Source organism: Lagenorhynchus albirostris, chromosome 5 (genome assembly GCF_949774975.1).
Source record: "Lagenorhynchus albirostris chromosome 5, mLagAlb1.1, whole genome shotgun sequence".
NCBI classification, from domain to species: Eukaryota; Metazoa; Chordata; class Mammalia; order Artiodactyla; family Delphinidae; genus Lagenorhynchus; species Lagenorhynchus albirostris.
Window position 1 is genome coordinate 78,752,651 of NC_083099.1, and position 26,914 is coordinate 78,779,564.

The 26,914-nt window shown below is 36.5% G+C and overlaps 1 protein-coding gene across 1 annotated transcript in view; it reads right to left on the bottom strand.

Moving 5' to 3' along the window:
• The window catches only part of STXBP5L (syntaxin binding protein 5L), a 368,748-nt gene that overhangs the window by 114,609 nt on the left and 227,225 nt on the right, over positions 1–26,914 (bottom strand). Inside the window, exon 18 of the mRNA XM_060149320.1 lies at positions 25,146–25,271. Coding sequence (XP_060005303.1) covers positions 25,146–25,271 — 126 coding nt within the window. The remainder of the gene's footprint in view (positions 1–25,145; positions 25,272–26,914) is intronic.

The window sequence follows — 26,914 nt, forward strand, 5'->3', positions numbered from 1 at the left end:
AGACAGAGTAATATATTAAAAGCATAATACATTATAACAAAATGGATTTTATTCTAAGACTGCAATAATAGTATACTATTTGAAAATTAATCAGTGTAATTCACCAAAGTAACAAAATAAAGGAGAAAATAATACAACCATCTTAATAGATACGGTGAACAAATTTGACTGAATGTACAAGTCACTCACGATAAAATTTTTCAGCAAATAAGGATTAAAAGGCATCTCTGACAAATCTACAGCTAATGATATTCTTAATGGTGAAATACTGAATACTCTCCCCCAAGGTTGGTAATAAAGCAAAGTGTCCATTCTTACCATGTCTATTCAACACTGTACTAGACAAAAAAACTAGAAAGTCAAAAGTAGAACTGATTTCTATTCATAGAAACATAATTGACTATATATAAAATCTTAGGGAAACCACATGTAAGTACTAAGACCAATAAGTTAACTAACAAAGCTATAGGATACAAGTTAAGTATACAAAAACACTAGTGTTTCTAAATACAAGCAGTGAACAATTAGAAAATGAATTTAAAAATAATACCATTTGCAATATTATCAACATATGCAAAATACTTTGAAATAAATTTAACAAAATATATGCAATAACAGTATACTTGCAAAATTATAAAGCATTGCTGAGAGAAATTAAAGATGCCAAATAAATAGAATGCTACACCATGTTTATAGATGGGAAGACAATAATATCAACATGCCAATTTTCCCCAAATTTTTCCATGGAATCAATATAACCTGAATCATAAACCCAGCAAGCTGTTTTGGATGAAACTGACAGGCTGATTCTAAAATGTATATGGAAATTGAGGAGTCCAGTTCCGGGCTAAAAACCTTTGTGTGATTTTTCAGTCTGACCATAGGCAATTACAAAGGCTTTACTTGGTAGGCTTCTCAAGGGAAAGCTGCCCTCGCAAGACCAGATTTAGTGCAGAGCCAATGCACTGCAGTCTCTGAAGGGAGGTGCGGTCAAGGATCCAGGCCCCTCTAGCAGGTTATGCTCTTACGCCCATTTTCATTCCTAGCTCAAGTGCCTTCACTGGTAGGTATTTTTTTCTGAGGCCTTTGCAGAAGTCTTCAAGCACCTCTGCTGATGCCTCCTCATTGGGGATGAGGTGGTACTCTGAATATACTTTTTCCCCACTCTGACTCTGTACCTAGTACTCTTCCACTCCTAGCCCTCCCCCTTTGCCCTCTCCTCTGACCTCAAGGTCCATAGCACTGCCAGAGCCTTCTGTTTGGGGCAATCCCAACAGTGAGAAGACCCTTATTCCTGTGCTGATTCACTTGATCCTCCACTGATGTGCTGTTCCATAGGGGGAAAATAGAACAGGGGGCAGTTGGTGCTTTTTCCAGTTTTACTTTTTGCTTACTCTATCAAAGTAAGTGATTGAAGGCTTCATTTTGGCTCATTGTGTTAATCAGCTACTCTGATACCTAAGGAGCTCAGCTCTCTCTCTAGCCCAGCTGTGTTTCTGACAGAAATTCAGAAGACCTGGAATAGCCAGAACAATTCTGAAAAAGTAGTACAAATTCAAAGGCCTTATACTACCTGATTTCAAGACTTACTACAAAGCTACATTAATCAAGACACTGTGATACTGGCATAGGGAATAAAATAGATTAATGGAGCAGAGTAGAGATTCTGGAAATAGATTCACAGCTGATTTTTTGACAACCATGCCAAAAGAAGTCAATGGGGAACAGAGGATCTTTTTTATCAAATAGTATTGGAACAGCTGAATATATGAGGAACAGAAAAGAAATCAACTGCTACACATCATACTCAAAATTAATTTGAGATTGCTCATACACCTAAACATAAATCCTACAGTTATAAAACTTCTGGTTCAAAAAAATCTCCTGAGGTAGGCAAAGATTTCTTAGAACACAAAAAGCAATAAACATAAAAGAAAAAAATTGATAACTTAAGCTACTTCAAAATTAAAATCTGCTCATAAAAAGACACCATTAAAAACAGGTAAGCCACAGATTGGGGGGTGAATATTAGCAATACATATACTTAACAAAGAGACTTGAATACAGAATTAACTTTTAAAACATTCTGCATTCAATAATAAAAAGAAAAACAATGGGTAAAATTTTGAACACACTGTCCATAAGGGAAGATATATAAATGATCAACAGACGTGTGAAAAAAGTGTTCAACATCATGAGTTAGACCGTGTGGAAAAGTTAATTAAGAAGACTTACAACACCAAATTGATTGTTGAGGATATAGAACAACTGAATGTTTACATACTGCTGGCTGTAATGTAGATTGTACAACCACTTTGAAATTTTTTAAAGTATTTTTTATAAAAATTAAACATACATCTATCCTATTACCCTGTGATTCCAATCCTAGGTATTTACTGATAGAAATGAAAATACAGTTGACCCTTGAACAAAACAGGTTTGAATTGTGCAGATTCACTTATATGCAGATTTTTTCAATAAATACAGTCAGCTCTCTGTATCCATGGATTCCACATTTGTTGATTCAACCAACTGTGGATTGTAAACTGTAATACATGATCCTTAGCTGGTTGAATCCGTGGATATGGAACCCACATATATGGAGGGGTGACTATGGGACTTAAGCATACACAGATTTTGGTATCTGTGTAGAGTCCTGGAGCCAACCCCCTCATGGATACCAAGGGATGACTGTACAAGTCCCTTAAAACTTGTACAAGAATATTCTTAGAAGCTTCATGTACAATAGCCTCCAAATAGAAATAGCCCAAATGTCCATTAACAGGAGAATGTGACGTATTCACATGTTGGAATTCACGTATTCACAAATCGTGACGTATTCATATATTGGTAAACTTCCAAGCAATGAAAGGATTGGACACTCATGCACACACATATACATACATATGTATATGTTTTTATATATTGGTGAATATTATTTAGAAACCAGTATCTGATACAAACTTGTGTGTATACATATGTGTGTGTGTGTGTGTATATATATATATATGTATACATATACACACATACAAACATATTTATACAGTTGATCCTTGAACAACATGGAAGATGGGTTAGGGGTGCCAACCCTCTGCATTGAAATTCCCATATAACTTTGTAGTTGGCCCTCTATATCTGTGGGTCCATATCCTTGGATTCAATAAACCACAATGGTGTAGTATTGTAGTATTTATTGAAAAAATTCCATGGATAAGTGGACCCGTGCAGTTCAAATCCATGTTGTTCAAGGATCAACTATATATATACATATATTTGAGTATGTGTGTGTGTGCATATATACATATATACACATACACATATACCCACATACATACTGGTTTATAATTCTCTAATAAAAGGAACCAGAGTTCCTTGCAAAAATTTGATTCCAGGGTTAGGGCAAGGAATCTATAAGATAAATATAAAACAATCTAAATATTTTTACAGAACCATAGAAGACCCAGAATTGCCAAAGCAATCCTGAGGGGAAAAAAAAAAGCAGGAGGCATAACTCTCCCATACTTCAGACAATACTACAATGCTAAAGTAATCAAAACAGTATGGTATTGGTACAAAAGCAGACATATGGATCAACAGAACAGAATAGAGAGCCCAGAAATAAACCCACACACCTACAGTCAATCTTCGACAAAGGAGGCAAGAATATAAAATGGGAAAAAGACAGTCTCTTCAGCAAGTGCTGCTGGGAAAGTTGGACAGCTGCATGTAAATCAATGTAGTTAGACTACACCCTCACACCATGCACAAAAGTAAAGTCAAAATGGCTTAAAGACTTAAACATAACACATGACACCATAAAACTCCTAGAAGAGAGCACAGGCAAAACATTCTCTGACATAAATAGAACCAATGTTTTCTTAGGTCAGTCTCCCAAGGCAATAGAAATAAAAACAAAAATAAACAAATGGGACCTAATCAAACCTACAGGCTTTTGCACAGCAAAGGAAACCATAAAAAAAAAAAGACAACCTACAGAATGGGAGAAAATATTTGCAAATGATGGTACAGACAGAGGCTTAATCTCCAAAATATACAAACAGCTCATACCAGTGAACAACAACAAAACAATCAAAAAATGGGCAGAAGACCTTAATAGACATTTCTCCAAAGATGACATACAGATGGCCAGTAGGCACATGAAAAGATGCTCAACATCATTAATTATTAGAGAAATGCAAGTCAAAACTACAATGAGGTACCACCTCACACCATTCAGAATGGCCATCATTAAAAAGTCTACAAATAACAAATGCTGGAGAGGGTGTGGAGAAAAGGGAACCCTCCTACACTGTTGGTGGGAATGTAAGTTGGTGCAGGCACTATGGAAAACAGTGTGGAGGTTCCTCAGAAAACTAAAAATAAAATTACCATATGAGAAGGCGGAAGATGGCGGAAGAGTAAGACGCGGAGATCACCTTCCTCCCCACAGATACACCAGAAATACATCTACACGTGGAACAACTCCTACAGAACACCTACTGAAGGCTGGCAGAAGACCTCAGACCTCCCAAAAGGCAAGAAACTCCCCACGTACCTGGGTAGGGCAAAAGAAAAAACAGAGACAAAAGAATAGGGACGGCACCTGCACCAGTGGGAGGGAGCGGTGAAGGAGGAAAAGTTTCCACACTCTAGGAAGCCCCTTCGCGGGCAGAGACTGCGGGAGGCGGAGGGGGGAGCTTCGAAGCTGCGGAGGAGAGCACAGCCACAGGGGTGCGGAGGGCAAAGCGGGGATATTCCCGCACAGAGGATCGGTGCCGACCGTCACTCACCAGCCCAAGAGGCTTGTCTGCTCACCCGCCGGGGCGGGCGGGGCTGCGAGCTGAGGCCGGAGCGCAGGGAGAGGACTGGGGTTGGCGGCTTGAACATAGCCTGAAGGGGTTAGTGCACCACAGCTAGCCGGGAGGGAGTCCGGGGAAAAGCCTGCACCTGCAGAAGAGGCAGGAGACTTTTCCTTCCCTCTTTGTTTCCTGGGGCGTGAGGAGAGGGGTTTAAGAACGCTGCCTAAAGGAACTCCAGAGACGGGCGCGAGCCGCGGCTGAAAGCGCGGACCCCAGAGACGGGCGTGAGCCGCGGCTGAAAGCGCGGAATTCAGAGACGGGCGCGAGCCGCGGCTGAAAGTGCGGAATCCAGAGACGGGCGCAAGCCGCGGCTGAAAGCGCGGAATCCAGAGACGGGCGCAAGCCGCGGCTAAAAGCGCGGACCCCAGAGGCGGGTGGGAGACGTTAAGGCTGCTGCTGCCGCCACCGAGGGGCCTGTGTGCGAGCACAGGTCACTCTCCACACCCCTCTTCCGCGGAGCCTGTGCAGCCCGCCACTGCCGGGTTCCCGGGATCCAGGGACAACTTCCCCGGGAGAGCGCACAGCGCGCCTCAGGCTGGTGCAAAGTCACGCCGGCCTTTGCCACCGCAGGTCCGCCCCGCACTCTGTGCCCCTCCGTCCCCGCCGGCCTGAGTGCGCCAGAGCCCCCAATCAGCGGCTCTTTTAACCCCATCCTGTCTGAGCAAAAAACAGACGCCCTCCAGCGATCTACACGCAGTGGCAGGGCCAAATCCAAAGCTTAGCCCTGGGAGCTGTGAGAACAAAGAAGAGAAAGGGAAATCTCTCCCAGCAGCCTCAGAAGCAGCGGATTAAAGCTCCACAATCAACTTGATGTACCCTGCATCTGTGGAATACCTGAATAGACAACCAATCATCCCAAATTAAGGAAGTGGACTTTAGGAGCAAGATCTATGATTTTTTCCCCTTTCCTCTTTTTGTGAATGTGTATGTGTATGCTTCTGTGTGAGATCTTGTCTGTATAGTCTTGCTTCCACCATTTGTCCTAGGTCTATCCGTCCATGTTTTTTTTTTAATTTTTTTCTTAATAATTAATTTTAATAACCTTATTATACTTTACCTTCGTTCTTTCTTTCTTTCTTTCCGTCCTTCCTTCCCTCCTTTAGACAACGAATCATCCCAAATTGAGGAGGTGGTCTCTGACAGCAAGATTTAGGATTTTTCCCCATTTACCTCTTTTAGTGAGGGTGTATGTGTATGCTTCTGTGTAAGATTTTGTCTGTATAGCTTTGCTTCCAACATTTGTCCTAAGGTTCTTTCTGTCCCTTTTTTTTTTCCTAAATAAGTTTTTAATTCAATAACTTTATTATACTTTATTTTATTTTTACTGTATCTTCTTTCTTTCTGTCTTTTTTCCTTCTTTCCCTCCTTCCTTCCTTCCTCCCTCCCTCCCTCCTTTCTTTCCTTCTTGCCTTCTTGCCTTCTTTGCTTCTTTCTTTCTTTCTTCCTTCCTTCCTACCCTCCTTTCCTTCTTTCTTTCCTCATACTTCTACTAATTCCCTCTACTTTTTCTCCCTTTTATCCTGAGCCTGTGGATGAAAAGCTTTTGGTGCTCCAGCCAGGAGGCAGGGCTCTGCCTCTGAGGTAGGACAGCCAACTTCAGGACACTGATCAACAAGAGACCTCCCAGCTCCACATAATATCAAACGGCGAAAATCTCCCAGAGACCTTCATCTTAACACCAGCACCCAGCTTCACTCAACGACCAGCAAGCCACAGTGCTGGAAAACCTATGCCAAACAACTAGCAAAACAGGAACACAACCCCACCCATTAGCAGAGAGGCTGCCTAAAATCATAATAAGGCCACAGACGCCCCCAAACACACCACCAGACGTGAACCTGCCCACTAGAGAGACAAGATCCAGCCTCATCCACCACAACACAGGCACTAGCCCCCTCCACCAGGAAGCCTACACAACCCACTGAACCAACCTTAGCCACTGGAGACAGACATCAAAAACAGGAGGAACTACAAACCTGCAGCCTGCAAAAAGGAGACCCCAAACACAGTAAGATAAGCAAAATGAGAAGACAGAAAAACACACAGCAGATAAAGGAGCAAGATAAAAATGCACCAGACCTAACAAATGAAGATGAAATAGGCAGTCTACCTGAAAGAGAATTCAGAATAATGATAGTAAGGTTGATCCGAAATCTTGGAGATAGAATGGACAATAGATTGGACAAAATGCAAGAATCAGTTAACAAGGACCTAGAAGAACTAAAGATGAAACAAGCAACGATGAACAACACAATAAATGAAATTAAAAGTACTCTAGATGGGATCAATAGCAGAATAACTGAGGCAGAAGAACGGATAAGTGACCTGGAAGATAAAATAGTGGAAATAACTACTGCAGAGCAGAATAAAGAAAAAAGAATGAAAAGAACTGAGGACAGTCTCAGAGACCTCTGGGACAACATTAAACGCACCAACATTCGAATTATAGGGGTTCCAGAAGAAGAAGAGAAAAAGAAAGGGACTGAGAAAATATTTGAAGAGATTATAGTTGAAAACTTCCCTAATATGGGAAAGGAAATAGTTAATCAAGTCCAGGAAGCACAGAGAGTCCCATACAAGATAAATACAAGGAGAAATACGCCAAGACACATATTAATCAAACTGTCAAAAATTAAATACAAAGAAAGCATATTAAAAGCAGCAAGGGAAAAACAACAAATAACACACAAGGGAATCCCCATAAGGTTAACAGCTGATCTCTCAGCAGAAACCCTACAAGCCAGAAGGGAGTGGCAGGACATACTGAAAGTGATGAAGGAGAAAAACATGCAGCCAAGACTACTCTACCCAGCAAGGATCTCATTCAGATTTGATGGAGAAATTAAAACCTTTACAGACAAGCAAAAGCTGAGAGAGTTCAGCACCACCAAACCAGCTTTACAACAAATGCTAAAGGATCTTCTCTAGGCAAGAAACACAAGAGAAGGAAAAGACCTATAATAACGAACCCAAAACAATTTAGAAAATGGGAATAGGAACATACATATCGATAATTACCTTAAATGTAAATGGACTAAATGCTCCCACCAAAAGACACAGATTAGCTGAATGGATACAAAAACAAGACCCTTAAATATGCTGTCTACAAGAGACCCACTTCAGACCTAGAGACACATACAGACTGAAAGTAAGGGGATGGAAAAAGATATTCCATGCAAATGGAAGCCAAAAGAAAGCTGGAGTAGCAATTCTCATATCAGACAAAATAGACTTTAAAATAAGGACTATTAAAAGAGACAAAGAAGGACACTACATAATGATCAAGGGATCGATCCAAGAAGAAGATATAACAATTGTAAATATTTATGCACCCAACATAGGAGCACCTCAATACATTAGGCAAATACTAACAGCCATAAAAGGGGAAATCGACAGTAACACATTCATAGTAGGGGACTTAAACACCCCACTTTCACCCATGGACAGATCATCCAAAATGAAAATAAATAAGGAAACACAAGCTTTAAATGACACATTAAACAAGATGGACTTAATTGATATTTATAGGACACTCCATCCAAAAACAACAGAATACACATTTTTCTCAAGTGCTCATGGAACATTCTCCAGGATAGATCATATCTTAGGTCACAAATCAAGCCTTGGTAAATTTAAGAAAATTGAAATTGTATCAAGTATCTTTTCTGACCACAACGCCATGAGACTAGATATCAATTACAGGAAAAGATCTGTAAAAAATACAAACACATGGAGGCTAAACAATACACTACTTAATAATGAAGAGATCACTGAAGAAATCAAAGAGGAAATCAAAAAATACCTAGAAACAAATGACAATGGAGATACAACGACCCAAAACCTGTGGGATGCAGCAAAAGCAGTTCTAAGGGGGAAGTTTATAGCAATACAAGCCCACCTTAAGAAGCAGGAAACATCTCGAATAAACAACCTAACCTTGCACCTCAAGCAATTAGAGAAAGAAGAACAAACAAAACCCCAAAGCTAGCAGAAGGAAAGAAATCATAAAAATCAGATCAGAAATAAATGAAAAAGAAATGAAGGAAACAACAGCAAAGATCAATAAAACTAAAAGCTGGTTCTTTGAGAAGATAAACAAAATAGATAAACCACTAGCCAGACTCATCAAGAAAAAAAGGGAGAAGACTCAAATCAATAGAATTAGAAATGAAAAGGAGAGGTAACAACTGACACTGCAGAGATAAAAGAGATCATGAGAGATTACTACAAGCAACTCTATGCCAATAAAATGGACAATCTGGAAGAAATGGACAAATTCTTAGAAATGCACAACCTGCCAAGACTGAATCAGGAAGAAATAGAAAATATGAACAGACCAATCACAAGCACGGAAATTGAAACTGTGATTAAAAATCTTCCAACAAAGAAAAGCCCAGGACCAGATGGCTTCACAGGCGAATTCTATCAAACATTTAGAGAAGAGCTAACACCTATCCTTCTCAAACTCTTCCAAAATATAGCAGAGGGAGGACCACTCCCTAACTCCTTCTACGAGGCCACCATCACCTTGATACCAAAACCAGACAAGGATGTCACAAAGAAAGAAAACTACAGGCCAATATCACTGATGAACATAGATGCAAAAATCCTCAACAAAATACTAGCAAACAGAATCCAACAACACATTAAAAGGATCATACACCATGATCAAGTGGGGTTTATTCCAGGAATGCAAGGATTCTTCAATATACGCAAATCTATCAATGTGATAAACCATATTAACAAATTGAAGGAGAAAAACCATATGATCATCTCAATAGATGCAGAGAAAGCTTTTGACAAAATTCAACACCCATTTATGATAAAAACCCTGCAGAAAGTAGGCATAGAGGGAACTTTCCTCAACATAATAAAGGCCATATATGACAAGCCCACAGCAAACATCATCCTCAATGGTGAAAAACTGAAAGCATTTCCACTAAGATCAGGAACAAGACAAGGTTGCCCACTCTCACCACTATTATTCAACATTGTTTTGGAAGTTTTAGCCACAGCAATCAGAGAAGAAAAGGAAATAAAAGGAATCCAAATTGGAAAAGAAGAAGTAAAGCTGTCACTGTTTGCAGATGACATGATCCTATACATAGAGAACCCTAAAGATGCTACCAGAAAACTACTAGAGCTAATCAATGAATTTGGTAAAGTAGCAGGATACAAAATTAATGCACAGAAATCTCTGGCATTCCTATATACTAATGATAAAAATCTGAAAGTGAAATCAAGAAAACACTCCCATTTACCATTGCAACAAAAAGAATAAAATATCTAGGAATAAACCTACCTAAGGAGACAAAAGACCTGTATGCAGAAAATTATAAGACACTGATGAAAGAAATTAAAGATGATATAAATAGATGGAGAGATATACCATGTTCTTGGATTGGAAGAATCAACATTGTGAAAATGACTCTACTACCCAAAGCAATCTATAGATTCAATGCAATCCCTATCAAACTACCACTGGCATTTTTCACAGAACTAGAACAAAAAATTTCACAATTTGTATGGAAACACAAAAGACCCTGAATAGCCAAAGCAATCTTGAGAACGAAAGAAGGAACTGGAGGAATCAGGCTCCCTGACTTCAGACTATACTACACAGCTACAGTCATCAAGACGGTATGGTACTGGCAGAAAAACAGAAAGATAGATAAATGGAACAGGATAGAAAGCCCAGAGATAAACCCATGCACATATGGACACCTTATCTTTGATAAAGGTGGCAGTAATGTACAATGGAGAAAGGACAGCCTCTTCAATAAGTGGTGCTGGGAAAACTGGACAGGTACATGTAAAAGTATGAGATTAGATCACTCCCTAACACCATACACAAAAATAAGCTCAAAATGGATTAAAGACCTAAATGTAAGGCCAGAAACTATCAAACTCTTAGAGGAAAACATAGGCAGAACACTCTATGACATAAATCAAAGCAAGATCCTTTCTGACCCACCTCCTAGAGTAATGGGAATAAAAACAAAAATAAACAAATGGGACCTAATGAAACTTCAAAGCTTTTGCACAGCAAAGGAAACCATAAACAAGACCAAAAGACAACCCTCAGAATGGGAGAAAATATTTGCAAATGAAGCAACCGACAAAGGATTAATCTCCAAAATTTACAAGCAGCTCATGCAGCTCAATAACAAGAAAACAAACAACCCAATCCAAAAATGGGCAGAAGACCTAAATAGACATTTCTCCAAAGAAGATATACAGAGTGCCAACAAACACATGAAAGAATGCTCAACATCACTAATCATTAGAGAAATGCAAATCAAAACTACAATGAGATATCATCTCACACCAGTCAGAATGGCCATCATCAAAAAATCTAGAAACAATAGATGCTGGAGAGGGTGTGGAGAAAAGGGAACCCTCTTACACTGTTGGTGGGAATGTAAATTGATACAGCCACTGTGGAGAACAGTATGGAGGTTCCTTAAAAAGCTACAAATAGAACTACCATATGACCCAGCAATCCCACTACTGGGCATATACCCTGAGAAAACCATAATTCAAAAAGAGACATGTACCAAAATGTTCATTGCAGCTCTATTTACAATAGCCCGGAGATGGAAACAACCTAAATGCCCGTCATCGGATGAATGGATAAAGAAGATGTGGCACATATATACAATGGAATATTACTCAGCCATAAAAAGAAACGAAATTGAGCTATTTGTAATGAGGTGGATAGACCTAGAGTCTGTCATACAGAGTGAAGTAAGTCAGAAAGAGAGAGACAAATACCGTATGCTAACACATATATATGGAATTTAAGAAAAAAAAATGTCATGAAAAACCTAGGGGTAAAGCAGGAATAAAGACGCAGACCTCTTAGAGAACAGACTTGAGGTTATGGGGAGGGGGAAGGGTGAGCTGTGACAGGGCGAGAGAGAGTCATGGGCATATACACACTAACAAACGCAGTAAGGTAGATAGCTAGTGGGAAGCAGCTGCATGGCACAGGGATATTGGCTCGGTGCTTTGTGACAGCCTGGAGGGGTGGGATGGGGAGGGTGGGAGGGAGGGAGACGCAACAGGGAAGACATATGGGAACATATGTTTATGTATGACTGATTCACTTTGTTATAAAGCAGAAACTAACACACCATTGTAAAGCAATTATACCCCAATAAAGATGTAAAAAAAAAAAAAATTACCATATGATCCAGCAATCCCACTCCTGTGCATATACCTGAACAAACTATAATTCAAAAAGATACATGCACTCTTATGTTCACAGCAGCACTATTCACAATAGCCAAAACACAGAAACAACCTAAATGTCCATTGACAGATGAATGGATAAAGAAGATGTGGTACATATATACTATGGAATACTACTCAGCCATAAAAAATGAAATAATGCCATTTGCAGCAACATGGATGCAACTAGAGATTATCATACTAAGTGAAGTAAGTCAGAAAGAGAAAGACAAATACCATATGATATCACTTACATGTGGAATCTAAAATAGGACACAAATGAACCTACCTAGGAAACAGAAACAGACATAGAGAACGGACTTGTGGTTGCCAAGCGGGAGGGGGAGGGTCGGAAGGGCTGGGAGTTTGGGATTAGCAGATGTAAACTACTATATATAAGGACAGATAAACAACAAGGTCCTACTGTATAGGACAGGGAACTATATTTAATATCCTGTGATAAACCATAATGAAAAAGAATATTAGAAAAAGAATGTATGTGTATAACTGAGTCATTGCTGCACAGCAGTGATTGGCACAACATTGTAAATCAACTACACTTCAATTAAAAATATATAAATATAAAAATATAAAAAGGAAGGAAATTCTGCAATATGCCACAACATGGATAAACCTTGAGCACATAATGCTAAGTGAAAATAAACCAGTCACAAAAAGAAAAAAAAAAGATAAATATGAAATGTTATGGAGCACGAGAAAATAAGAACCTGCTGAAAAAATGATGGGTATGTATAAAAAGGACACAGAAGCCATCTTGATAGGGTCCCATAGGGCTGAATCTGGAACAATTTGAGCATCACAATAACAAATGATAATAACAGATCTTATCTCATTGAATAAAATAGAAATTCATGATTCCATAGTGATATAAACAAATGAATAAGTAAATATTTATGTAAGATAGGAGGTTATACTCTCTAACCAGTAAAATGCTTATGAATAAATGTAGAGGAAATAATGGAGTTAGAAAATCACCAACGGATACTAAAACTAATGAGTGAAACTTGGATAAAATTTTTACATAATTTCACAAATCTCCCCATAAATTACTTACCATTTACAAAGGAAAATAATAACGTTATAACCGTGAAACCTAGTGGGCATCATCTTCACCAAACAATCAAAATTATCACGACTAATGTTAGGATAAACTATTTTCAAGTGCCTTTTGATATGACAAACTAAGGAAGACACTGCCTTCTGTGCTATACCTGCCAAAATGCTTAATTTGATTCTAATCACGAGAAAGTATCAGACAAACTCCAACTGAAGTACATTAAACAAAATAACTGGTCTGTACTCTTAAAAAATATCAAAGTAAAAAAAAAAACAAATGCTGAGGAACTATCCCAGATTAAAGGAAATTAAGAAATGAAAACTAAGATATAAGAGCCTGGATTTGATTCTGTTCTGGGAATGTACTATACTTATGCTGTAAAAGAATGTCCTTGTTCTTAAGAAATACACAGTGATATAGATCACTTTTCAACTCTTAAATTTGTTATCTTTCCAAGTTCAGAGAAAAACCCTCAGTTACTCACATCTTATTAAAAGTCCAATATGGTAATATACCCCCAAATCTAGATTTCAAAGGTTCTTACAAGAATCTCTATTACAGCAAAAAAAAATTCCTAAAGAAAAAGGAGAGATCTACAAATTGTCTCTGATCATAGACTCAAACGGCAAGTAAAATAATTCAAGCTTTAAGGGCCTCACAGACTAACATAACCAAATTGAGTAAATTATTCCTAAATAACAATGTACAATAGGTACCACATCACACTGTTGTTTGCAGACCATTCTCCACGAATAATTCCGTTAATCCTCCGGGTCTTCTTAGTGAAGGCATTTACAGCCAAGTTAAGGACGTTTGTATAACGTTCCCAGACATCCCAGGCTTCGAGGTAGCTCCCTCCCTGAAGACACTCCAAGGGAGTAAAGATAAAGACCTCTCCCTTTCTTCCCCAGAGAAGATTTTCTTACATTCCAGAGTAAAGATAAGGTTTCTTTCTCCAGATGGGAGAATGGATAGACCACCAGCAGAACTATTTTCAGATCTGAGTTTTAAAAACTTGCGTTCTCGTTATACCACTGCACATGCAGGAATCTTCTGTTCCTCACCATGTTAACATGTTGGGACTGAGGGTCAGGAACTGATGCAAGATGTTGCTCTAGCTGCTGGTTTTGCTATCAATAATAAACTATCTTTGTCTCTGATACATATGCCTGTCTTCTGTCACTATACACACAAAAGTGTGGCAAGGCTAATTAACTAGCTTGTAAGAGGGGAAAATCTTAATCTTGCAAAGTTTCTGACTTAAGAGTTGACCTTTGATAAATTGCTCAAAAGAGTAGAACAATCAATAATCAATGGGAAAATAGGGCTACTCAGTTGGCTAAACTTGATTACACTAATCCTTGGGACTTATTCTCTGGGTTAGACTTAGGCCAACTAGGATATTGGACAGCAAGTGGTTTCAAATCTTTTTTATAATAATTGTGATTGTCCTTATGTTTTTCTCCTTCTTTGATGTCTGATATCCAGGTACTTAAATGCTGCTACAAAATCACTGATCTGGGGCACTATTCAACAAATTATCTGCTTTGTAAAGAGGCTGAGGCCCTCGTAGTCAGTCAGCTGAGGGGGTTGAGTTTGACCAAAAGGGTGGAATTGAGAAATTCTAACAAGAAAAATGGTACAGACCTGGCATATTTCAGATGGAAGTATTCCTAAATGATGACAAACATAATGCAGAAAATGTCTTTTACATATAGGTCACAAATTAAACAGCTAAGGTCTTCTGGAGATGCCATATATAACTAAAACTGCTTTAGTTAATGATTCATACAGTTGCCCAACAGCAAATACCCTGACTGGTCTCTTTGTTAGCTGCTAACCCATTACCATTTTAATGGAAAACGCAAAGTTCATTATTTAGAAAGTGTCTGTGGTTTTTCTTTCTCTGCTTTCTCCTTTCTCGTATATAAATTCTGTTTTGTAAGTATTAGACAAAATCGACATATTGGTTTACTTTGTATTCAAGTAAATAATGTGGTAACAATTAAGTATGTCTGAGTTATCCTTTGACAGGTGGTAATAAAGTACTGTTCTTTCTAGCTCTGGAACACTACATTAGCTCATGTTGTTTCTCTACATCCTAGATAAATAATCAATTTATAAAAACTCCTCAAATTATTCTATTTTGAATATGTCATGTGTATCCTGCTCTAAGCCTAACAGATTATACTTTATATGTGTTAATATATTTATTTAATCCTCTCAACATTTTATTGTCATTTTACAGAAAAAGAAACTGAGCACAAAAAGCTTAAGTAACTTTTCTAAGATCCAACAGCTAGAAAGAAGCAGAATTAGGATTTGAGTCTCAAAGAATCTGACTCTAGTGTTAATGCTCTTTAACTCTATACTAGACTATCTTAGTAAGTAAAAACAAACAAATAAAAAAACAGAGCTCTCCACTAAGCCTAATTATCAAAGCTCCATGGTTCTGTATCCTCTGGAAATGATGGGAGGAGAAAGAGCTGATAATAATAGAAAAGCTGACTCAACATAATTCCTTTTATCTTTGGAATAAAAGTGAAGTAGTCACACTTTATCTTCTCATAAGATTCCTTCAATGACTTTGATTTCTCACGCTCTTTTTTACACTCATTTTGTTCTCTCAGTTACTTTGCTGCATTCTATCAATTTCTATATTTACTCTTTTAAATGACTTTCAAGTCACAGTATATTAATATTTCCATTATTAAATACCCTGACTAGAATATAAACTGAATGAGGGTAGCGCATTTTTCCCCCTGAATTCTAGGGAGTAATTATTTTCAAAGGTCCAAGCTTTTATAGTCATTTTTGATATCTGATGATTCTCACCACCTCACATCCCCAACTCCCAAAGGAAGGTACTTTTCAGAGGCATAGTGCTATTTCTTCTTGGTTAAGTTTTAAAAATTACACTTGAAAATATTCTTACTTTAAAAAATTGAAACAATAACTATAAAATGAAAGTTCCCTTAAATCAACCCACTGTATGCCAATCCCCTTTTCAGATTACTTCCACGAACAGTTTTGTTTATATCCTCTTGGCCTTTTTCTATATTTTAACAAGTAGATATTTGTTCTATAACTTTCTTGTTTTCACTAAAATATGTCTAAGAGGTATTTCCTTGCTGTGTTTTTTAACTTTTGCATTGTATTCTATAGTATAAAAGTAACATTAAAAAAATATCTTCCTATTTATGGACTTTTACATAGGTTCCAAATATCTTGCTATTATATATAATGATGCAAAGAACATCCTTCGACAAACTTTGTGCATAAGTGACAGTCTCCAGGAATTATTAAAATTTCAGTAAGGTTAGATTTTTAGAGTCAAAAGATATGCTTAGTTTTATTTAAAAAAATAAAATTTATGTATATGTGAGGATCTACTTTCTAACACTGTTAACAGAAAATACTAGTAATCTTTAAAAATTTGCTCATATAATAAGCAAAAATCACTATTTTGTTATTTCATTTTTCTTTTTCCTTGTTGTTAGTGTCGTTGAGAATCTTTTCAGGTTTGTTAGCCATTTGTATTTCTTTTGTTTACATACTTTGCTTACTTTTGATTGGGTTATTTTTCATATCAATTTACAGAAATTTTTAATGTATTCTGGGAGCTTATAGCATATAGAAATGTATTCCGGATGTTTATAGCATATTACAGATAAACAAATTTTGCCTGGTGCAAATAATATCATGAATCTTGATTTTATAAAGTTTACTATATATTTTGGTAATTATTTATATAAATTCATAGGAAGCTAGTTTTTTAAATGGCTTCAAAATATTTGTGTATACTCTAATTTATTTACTTAGAATTTTGTTACAGACAACAAGGTTGCTTCTAGTCTTTTGCTATTAACAACACAATAATGAATATCCTTTATAAATTACTTTGCATTCAAATATTGAGTATATTTACAGGATAAATTTCTAGAAATAAAATTACTCAATTATTTGAAAAAAACTTTATATTTTACTCTTTAATTCAAGTATAAGACACATAAATGAAATTGTACACTTCAATGAATTATCAGAAAGTGAACAACCTTAAATAATTACCACTACATCAAGAAATAGAATGTTACCAGCAGCTGTGCTGTGCATCTCCTGATTTTTGCTCCTCTCTCGTCTCCCCAAATCTGACTTCCTACATACACCAAAAATCAGTTTTGCTTGCTGTTGATAAATGTTTCACTTTTTTCTAAAATATTGTTGCACATAAATGAAGTTAATTCATTTCATTGCTGTAGAATTCAATTGGATTAATATAATACAATTTATTTATTCAGTCTACTCTGATGGTCATTTGTTTGTAGTTTGGGACTATTATAAATATAAAACTGCCATTGCAAATAATGCTACTGTCATTTGGTGCATATGTGCTTGCATTTCATTGGGTATATACCTAGAAATGAAACTTCTGGGTTGTAGGGCATGCATACATAGGTATGCTAAAATGAAGTAAATAAAGTTAACAACTTTATAAAGTAGATTCACCAATTTACCCTCTTAGCAGCAGCGTTTGAGAGTTCTTGATACCCAATATCATTGCAAACACTACCAACATTACCAATGGTAATGGTGTACCTTTTCATATAAATATGAAAATATATGTCATTTAGATACTCTCTTTTATGACATGTTTGTTCAAATTTCTTCTGCATTTTTTGCTATTGAGTTATATTTTCCTTATTGATGATTCTGTTTACACTCTGGATAGGAGTCCACTGTCAGATAAAATTAATCCAAATATCTCTTCCTTGTCCTGCCATTTCACTCTCTTAATTGTGCATTTTTTTCCAAGAAATTCTTTTTTTTGTTTGTTTTTTTTGTTTGTTTTTTTGCGGTACGCAGGCCTCTCACTGCTGTGGCCTCTCCCATTGCGGAGCTCAGGCTCCAGACGCGCAGGCTCAGCGACCATGGCTCACGGGCCCAGCCGCTCCGTGGCATGTGGGATCCTCCCGGACCGGGGCACGAACCCGTGTCCCCTGCATCGGCAGGCGGACTCTCAACCACTGCACCACCAGGGAAGCCCCCAAGAAATTCTTAATGTTTTCCTCTATGGTTTATACTTTTTGAGTACTGTTTAAGAAATAATTCCTTAACCCAAGTATTATGAAGAAACTCTCCTATTACACTTTCTAGAATCTTTGTGTACAGTGGAAGAGTCAAATTTCATTTTTTCTATATAATTTTTCAATTGACTTTGTACTACTTATTGGGTGGCAGGGAACCTGTCATTTCCTCCATTGCTCTGCAGAACCAATTTGGCTAAATATGCTTGTATCTATTTCTGTGCTCTTTATTCTGTTCATTGGTCTATTTGTCTATCCTGCACCAATAAGAACACTGTCATGACTAATACAGCTTTATTTAGTAAGTCTTGTTTTCAAGTAGAGCAGTCTTCTAATTCTGTTTTTCTTTAATACTGTCTCAGCTAGTTGTGGCCCTTTGCATTTCTCTGTATGTTTTAGAAGGGAAAATATCAGCTGAAATTTATATTGGTATTCTGGTATATCTATAGATCAATTTGTGAAAAATTGTCATCTTTACACTACTGCTGAATTTTTCATTCCATGGTTTAGGTTCTTAAATTTATCTTAAGTTTTATAGTTTTCTGGGTAGAAGTCTTAAATATCTTTTATTAGATTTATTCCTAGATCTTTTATTATTTTTATTTTATTGTAGATGAAATCTTTATACAATTTTAGTTTCTAACTATTTTGTAAGTATATGAAAATATAGTCTATTTTTTACCTGGACTCTGTATCCAGTAACCTTGTTAAACTCAATTACTAATTCTAATAATTTATCTGCTAAATGATTTTTTTTTACATTTCCTTTGTTTCCAATCCATACGACTGATTTATTTACCTTTCTCAGTACAATGAAAATAGAAGTGGTCACAGCAGTCATCCTTGTCTTGTTTTTATCCCAGAGGTAAAGCTTTTAACATTTTTAAGTATGAATAATATTTGCTGCCATATATCACACTAAAGAAATTCCCTTCTTGTTTTAGTTAGTTGTTAGTAAATGTTTATTTTGCTTTTCTCATCTATGGCTTAATCATTATGGTTTTCTACGTTATCCTATTAATGTGATGATTTACACTGATTCATTTCAAATGTTGAATAAACCTTGCATTCCTGGTATAAAACCAAACTCGATTATGATATTTTTATTGCTATATTTATCTATAGTTTGGCTGGGATTTTTGTATCTATGTTCATGCATGATATGGACTTATAATTTTCACTTTTTGTAATGCTTTTTTCAAATTTTTATTTTTTAATTTTAAAAAATTTTAAATTCAACTATAGTTGATTTATAGTATTGTGTTAGTTTCAGCATGGTAATTTGGGTTTTTTGTAGATTATATTCCATTATAGGTTATTACAAGATACTGCATATAATTCCATGTGGTATACAGTAAAAACCTTGTGCTTATCTATTTTATGTATAGTAGTTGTGTTTGTTAACCCCATTCTCCTAATTTGTCCCTCCCCTCTTCCCTCTACCCTTTGGCAACCACACATTTGTTTTCTATGTATGTGAGTCTGTTTCTGTTTTGTATATAGATTCGTGTGTATATTTTTTAGATTCTACAATACAAGTGATATCATATAGTATTTGTCTTTCTCTGACTTATTTCACAAAGCATAATATTCTTTAGGCCCATCCATGTTGCTGCAAATGGCAATATTTCATTCATTTTTTATGTCTGAGTAATATTCCATGGTATATATGTACCACATCTTCTTAAGCCAATCATCTATTGATGGGCATTTGGGTTGCTTCCATGTCTTGGCTATTGTAAATAGTGCTGCTATGAACATTGATTGGTGTGCATGTATCTTTTCAAATTAGAGTTTTCATTTTTTCTGGATATATACCCAGTAGTAGAATTGCTTATCATATGGTAGTTCTACTTTTAGCTTTTTAAGAAACCTCCATTCTATTTTCCATAGCAGCTGCACCAATTTACATTCTCTCCAACACTGTACAAGGGTTCTCTTTTCTCCACATCCTCTCCAACATTTATTATTTGTAGACCTTTTGATGACAGCCATTCTGATTAGTGTGAGGTGATAACCCATTGTGGTTTTGATTTGCATTTCTCTAATAATCAACGATGTTGAGCATCTTTTCACATGCCTGTTAGCAATCTGTACCTCTTCTTTAGAAACATGTTTATTTAGGTCTTCTGCCCATTTTTTAAATTGGATTCTTTGTGTGTGTGTGTGTGTGTGTGTGTGTGTGTGTGTGTTTGATATTGAGTTGTATGAGCTGTTTGTATATTTTGGATATTAACCCCTTGTTGGAGGCACAGTTTGCAAATATTTTCTCCTATTCCATAGGTTGTCTTTTCATTTTATTGATGGTTTCCTTTGCTGTGCAAAAGCTTTTACATTTGCATTGATTTCTTTTGCCTTGGGAGACTAATCAAAGAAAATATTGCTACACTTTATGTCAAAGAATGTTTTGCCTATGTTCTCTTCTAGGAGTTTTGGTGTCATGTCTTACATTCAGGTTTTTAAACTATTTTAAGTTTATTTTTGTAGATGGTGTGAGGGAATGTTCTAATTTCATTGTTTTATATGCAGTTGTCCAGCTTTCCCAACACCACTTGTTGAAGAAACGGTCTTTTCTCTATTGTATATTCCTGCCTCTTTTGTCATAGATTAATTGACCATAGGTGTGTAGGTTTATTCTGGGCTCTCTATTCTGTTCCATTGTTCTATATGTCTATTTTTGTGCCAATACCACACTGTTGTTTTTTTTTTTTTGCGGTACGCGGGCTTCTCACTGTTGTGGCCTCTCCCGTTGCAAAGCACAGGCTCCAGACGCACAGGCTCAGTGGCCATGGCTCATGCGCCCAGCCGCTCCGTGGCATGTGGGATCTTCCCGGACCGGGGCACAAACCCGTGTCCCCTGCATCGGCAGGCGGACTCTCAACCACTGCGCCACCAGGGAAGCCCTACCACACTGTTTTGATCACAGTCGATTTGTAGTATAGTATAGAATCTGGAAGGGTATGCCTTGTTTTTTCCCCCCAGGATTGCTTTGGCAATTATGGGTCTTTTCTGGTTCCATATAAATCTGTAGATTGCTTTGGGTAGTATGGCCATTTTAACAATATTAATTCTTCCAATCCAAGAGCATGGGATACATTTCTGTTTCTTTGAATAATCTTCAATTTCCTACATCAATGTTTTATACTTTCAGCATATAGGTATTTCACCTCTTCAGTTAAGTTTATTCCTAGGGTTTTTTTTTTTGTTTTTTGGATGCAATTTTACATGGGATTTTTAAAAATTTCTCTTTCTGATATTTCATTATTAGTGTATAGAAATGCAGCAAATTTCTGCATATTAATCTTGTATCCTGTGACCTTGCTGAATACATTTATTAGTTCTAATAGTTTTGGGGTGAAGACTTTAGGGTTCTCTATACAGAGTATCATGTCACCTGTAAATAGTGACAGTTTTACCTCTCCCCTTCCAACTTGGATACCTTTTATTTCTTTTTCTTGCCTGATGGCTGTGGCTAGAACTTCCAATACTATGTTGAACAGAAGTGGTGAGAGTGGGTATCCTTGTCTTCTTCCTGAATTTAATAGGAAAATTTTTAGCTTTTAACCATTGAGTATTATGTGAGTTGTGGGTTTGTCATAAATGGCCTTTATGATGTTGAGATATGTTCCCTCTATACCCACTTTGATGAGAGTTTTTATCATAAATGGATATTGAATTTTGTCAAATGCTCTTTCTTTGTCTACTGAGATGATCACATGGTTTTTGTCTTTCCTTTTGTTAATGTGGTGTATCATATTGATTGAGTTGTGTATGTTGAACCATCATCCTTGTGACTCTGGAATGAATTCAACTCGATCATGTTGTATGATCCTTTTTACGTATTGTTGGATTTGGTTTGCTAATATTTTGTCAAGGATTTTTGCATCTATATTCATCAGTGATATTGGCCTATAATTTTCTTGTCTTGTAGTATATTTGTCTGGTTTTGGTGTCAGGGTGATGGTGGCTTCATAGAATGAATTTGGGAGTGTTCCCTCTTCTTCAATTTTCTGGAATAGTTTGAGAAGGACAGGTATAAGTCCTTCTTTGTAATTTTGGTAGAATTCCCCACTGAAGCCATCCAGTCCTTGACTTCTGTGCAGGGAGGTTGTTTTGTTTGTTTGTTTTTGTTTTTTTAATTACAGATTCTACTTCACTTCTAGTGATCAGTCTGTTCAAATTATCTGTTTCTTCTTGATTCAGTTTTGGCAGGCAGTTCTATCTACAGCCAAAGGGGCTTGTCTCCTCTGTGTAGGGCCCCAGGACTGGGAATTCCAGTCTGTGGCTTGACCTACTCAGCCCCCAGGGTAAGGGTCCACAGGTGCAGACCTTCTCAACCTTTCAGCTCCCTACCCAGGGTGGAGGTCCCAACCCTATGACTTTTTTCCATCCTACCCTGTTACATGGAAATCTTTCTTGCAGCTTTAGTTGTATAGGAATTCTTCTGACAGTTTCCAGTTCCATGAGACTTGTTCCACATGTAGGTGAATTTTTGAGTTGTTTGTGGGGGGTGATGAGTTCCACATCCTCCTACTCTGCCATCTTGATCCAATCCCTTTTCAAGTTTTGACATCAGGTTATGTTGGCCTCATAAAATGAGAGGAATATGATTTTTTTCTTTCACAATTCTCAGAAAGAGGAATAAGTTCTCAGAAAGAAAATAAGTACTGTTGTTACTTATTTCCTAAAACTTTGGTGGAATATACATGGATAGCCAATTGAACTGGAGTTTTTTGGCAGTTGAGAGTATCTATGAGGCAGGCGTCCAAGCTTTCTCATACAAGTGTAGGTTCTTCAGAGGCTTTGTAATGACTGTCAACCCCACAGTAACTTTATAAGGGAAATATGCTCTCTACCTGACTTACTTATTCCAACAACCTTCAGCTCCTGAACCTGGCAATACACCTTCATAGCTCTTAATTTTGGCATTGCCTTGCCTTTGTAGGTCAGTCTCTAAGTAGGGAACCCTGAAAATGGCTTGAGCTCAGCCAACTTCAGTGATAACTACCCGGGTTAAAAGATAAGCATATCTTCTTGCCATATCAAACAACGGGATTATCAGCTGTCCCCACACTCCCTTCCTTTCCTCCCCTCATCCATGGACTGTTCCTGCCAGCTTTCCTACCAAAGAATTTTTCAGCCAAGAAGCAAGCTCCCAATATCATATTCACATACATCTACCCCCGCCCCAAATTCTAGGAACACAGGTTTTCTTCAGATATTCACCCTTTCAGCTGGCTTCAAGGAGTTCTCTTAGAGATCATGAGACTTAGCTTAGGGGCAGACTGGGAAGTATAGAAATAGAGCCAAATATATATATATATTAATGTATTATTTGATAAAAGATGATTCCAAATTTAGAGGGGAAAGATGAAATATCCAGGAAGTGGTATTGGCATAACTCTTAGTCATCAGGTAAGAAATAAAGTTTAATCCCTATTTCATACCTCATACCTAAATAAACTCCAGATAAAGACTTAAATATATTAAAGAAACAATGATATAGGACAATATTCTTCATTATTTTGAAGTGAAAAAGGCTTTTCTAAGTATGACACAAAATCCAGAGCCATAAAAGAAAAAAATAGAATTTAAAAATTAAATTAAAAAATTTTTAATTTTTGCATAGAAAAAACCATCCTAAACAAAGTCATAAAAGAAACAAAAGAAAGGAAAGTATCTATAGGTTACATCACAGAGAAAGCTAACTTACTTACTATGTAAATATTTTTCACAAATCTAAAAGACAACAACTCTGCCAAAAAATGGACAAAGAATAGAAACAGAAATGTCACAATAGAGAAAAAGATGTCCAATTTCACTTAAGATACAAGGGAAGTGTTAGTATTATAATAATATACTCCCTTTTACTTAAAATGACAGGGATTAAAAGTTTGGTTATATACTATTGTTAGAAAGGTTGTAGGGAATCAGGTATTCTCAAACATTGCTGGTGGGAGTAGAATTTGGTACAACTTCTATGCAGGGCAACAACCTAGGAATAAGGATTAATTAGAACTAAATTAGCTTTTAAAGGGAATACAATCCAACTTTCAAAGACAGGATGTCTGACTGGATTATGCTGTTCTGCACTTTCTACTGACTCTCAGTTTAGCCTGTCAGAGGAAATGAAAAATACTTTTTGGAGAATGATAACATCATTTAGAACCTCAAATTATCTCTATAATATTCTCTATAATATATATATATATATGGGAGTATATAATGTTCATATAATTTTGAATTAAAAAAAAAACGGAAACAAAATCAAAAAGCAAACGTAGGTTACATGAAGACAATATAATGTGACCAAAAACCAAGACAAATGCTAAGCTAGAAACCAGTTATGGAGTTATCAAACACATATTTAAAGTAACTATATTCGACATGTTCAAGGAAATAAAAGACAAGAGTGATAATTTAAGAAGGTAACAGAAAGCTTTAAAAAGAACCAAATGGAAGGTCTAGAACTAAAAAATAACTGAAATTGAACTCCATGAGTCAATCTACCATTAGATTAGACAGCACTGAAGAATTAGTGAACTTTTAAAGACAAGTCAGAAGAAAGTATCCAAAATGAAACACAAGGAGGGAAAGGACAGAAAATACAAAGCAAACAAACAAACATGTATGAGTGTATTAACATCCTAACAACCTCCCAACAACATTAAAAGTGGGGATACTATTAAAGTTTGACATCAAGAAAGAACACAGAATCACAGTTTATATTTAAATTATTATTTTTCTTAGTACCATTTTCAATCTAATAAAAATCCAGGTAAGGGCTTCTTTCCATTTTTAGGATTTCACTTAAGTATTTTAAAAGAAACATTTAAATATATCAAACATATCAGATAAACAGTACACATTAGAAGACTATTAACTACTTACATTCCATATGCCGAGCTTACAGCAAGGCTAGTAATCTGTTGTGGAGGTTCACCATCCACCCAGACCAACTGAATAACAAGTTCTGCTTGATACCCTGGAGGCATCCGCACTGGTCGTGTCTTAACACTAGAAAACAGAAAAAGTAATTGCATCATATACAGTTCAAATACGTATGTTCATGCTTATTTTCAGAATTTACAACAAATCTTCCTACAGAAATATACAACACCAGGCATTGAGGACATTATGCAGGTAGGCAGTATCTTCTCTAGGTGTCTCAAAATAAACCAAGACACTTGTGATTTCTTAGCCTTTCCTTTAAGTAGTTTTTCAGTCAGATCCACAACTTCACCTGGCTTTCATCAGTTCCTTTTTCTCTTGTGATAGTAGTATTTTTAATTATTTTTATTATTTATTTTTCTTACATAATATTTGTTACATATATGTAAGTTATAATGCATAACAATAAAAACTATGACCATTAATCTACCACCCAACTTAAGAGTTCAACATATTCAAAAGCTGAATTCCTGCTTTCTCTATGAATTTGCTCCACTTGCATCCTTCTCTATTCCAGCTGATAGCAGCTCTTATCCTTCTAGTTATTGAGTTTAAAAACCTTAAAGTAATCCTTGACTAATATTCTTATACCTTGCATCTCATATCTCACATCCAACCAATTATCAAATGTATTGGTGCTACCTTCAAAATATATGCAGAAGCTGACCACTTTTTATAATACTTTAGTACTGCTACCATCCTAGTTACAGTTGACAAATAAAAATATGGGATATCCATTTAAATCTGAATTTCAAATAAACAATAAATAATGGGTTTATTTTGTTTATTTGGTTTTTTTTTTTTTTACTGTATTTCCCATGTAATACTTGGGATATACTGATACTAAAAATGTTCATTGTTTCTCTGAAATTCAAATTAGTGTATCCTGTTCTGTTTTGTTTTCTTCTGTTTTGCTGAATCTGCCAGACCTTAACATTATCTCTAGGTAGGTGCAATAGCCTCCTTATTGGTCTCCCATCTTTTACCTTTCCCTTCCATTCCCAAATCTACCTTCACCATAGTGACCAAAGTGACCAGTTTAAAATTTAAGTCTGATCATATCACTTCTGTATTTAAAACCCTATAATCATCCCCATTTAATTAGGAATAAAAGTCAAGGTCCTTACAATGGCCTATAATTTGCCCTCTATTACCCATCTGACTTCATCTCCTACTACCTGTCCTCTACTGCCCACCATCCTTTCCTTGTTCTAGCTACACTGACCTCCTTATATGCCAGGCACTTTAAGACCTTTGCTTTAGCTGTTCCTGCTGCCTGGAATACTTTTCCACCAGATATTCTTCAGATAACTCCCTCATCTACATTTGGTTTAAGTCTCATCCTCCTAATGAGGCCTATGATGACCTCATACAAAGTCAAAAGAAAATCAGATAATTGCACAAACATGTGTATATTGATAAGAATTGTAATATTGCTAAAAATGAAGAGCTGGCAGTATTGAAAGGCTTATTTATTAGCTTATATATATGGATATCTAAATCCAGCAAAGGAAAGTCATTTAGGGATGGATGCCAACATATAATTTAGTAAAGCATAGATTATATGCAACTCAAGAACCACTTGTAATATACTGTAACTCAAAGAATAATATACTTCTGCTGCTTGGTCCTTTGGAGCTTATATACATAGAGGATTATACTGAATCCCCTTGGTTCTCTTGATAATCCTTAAGATTGTCACTACTACT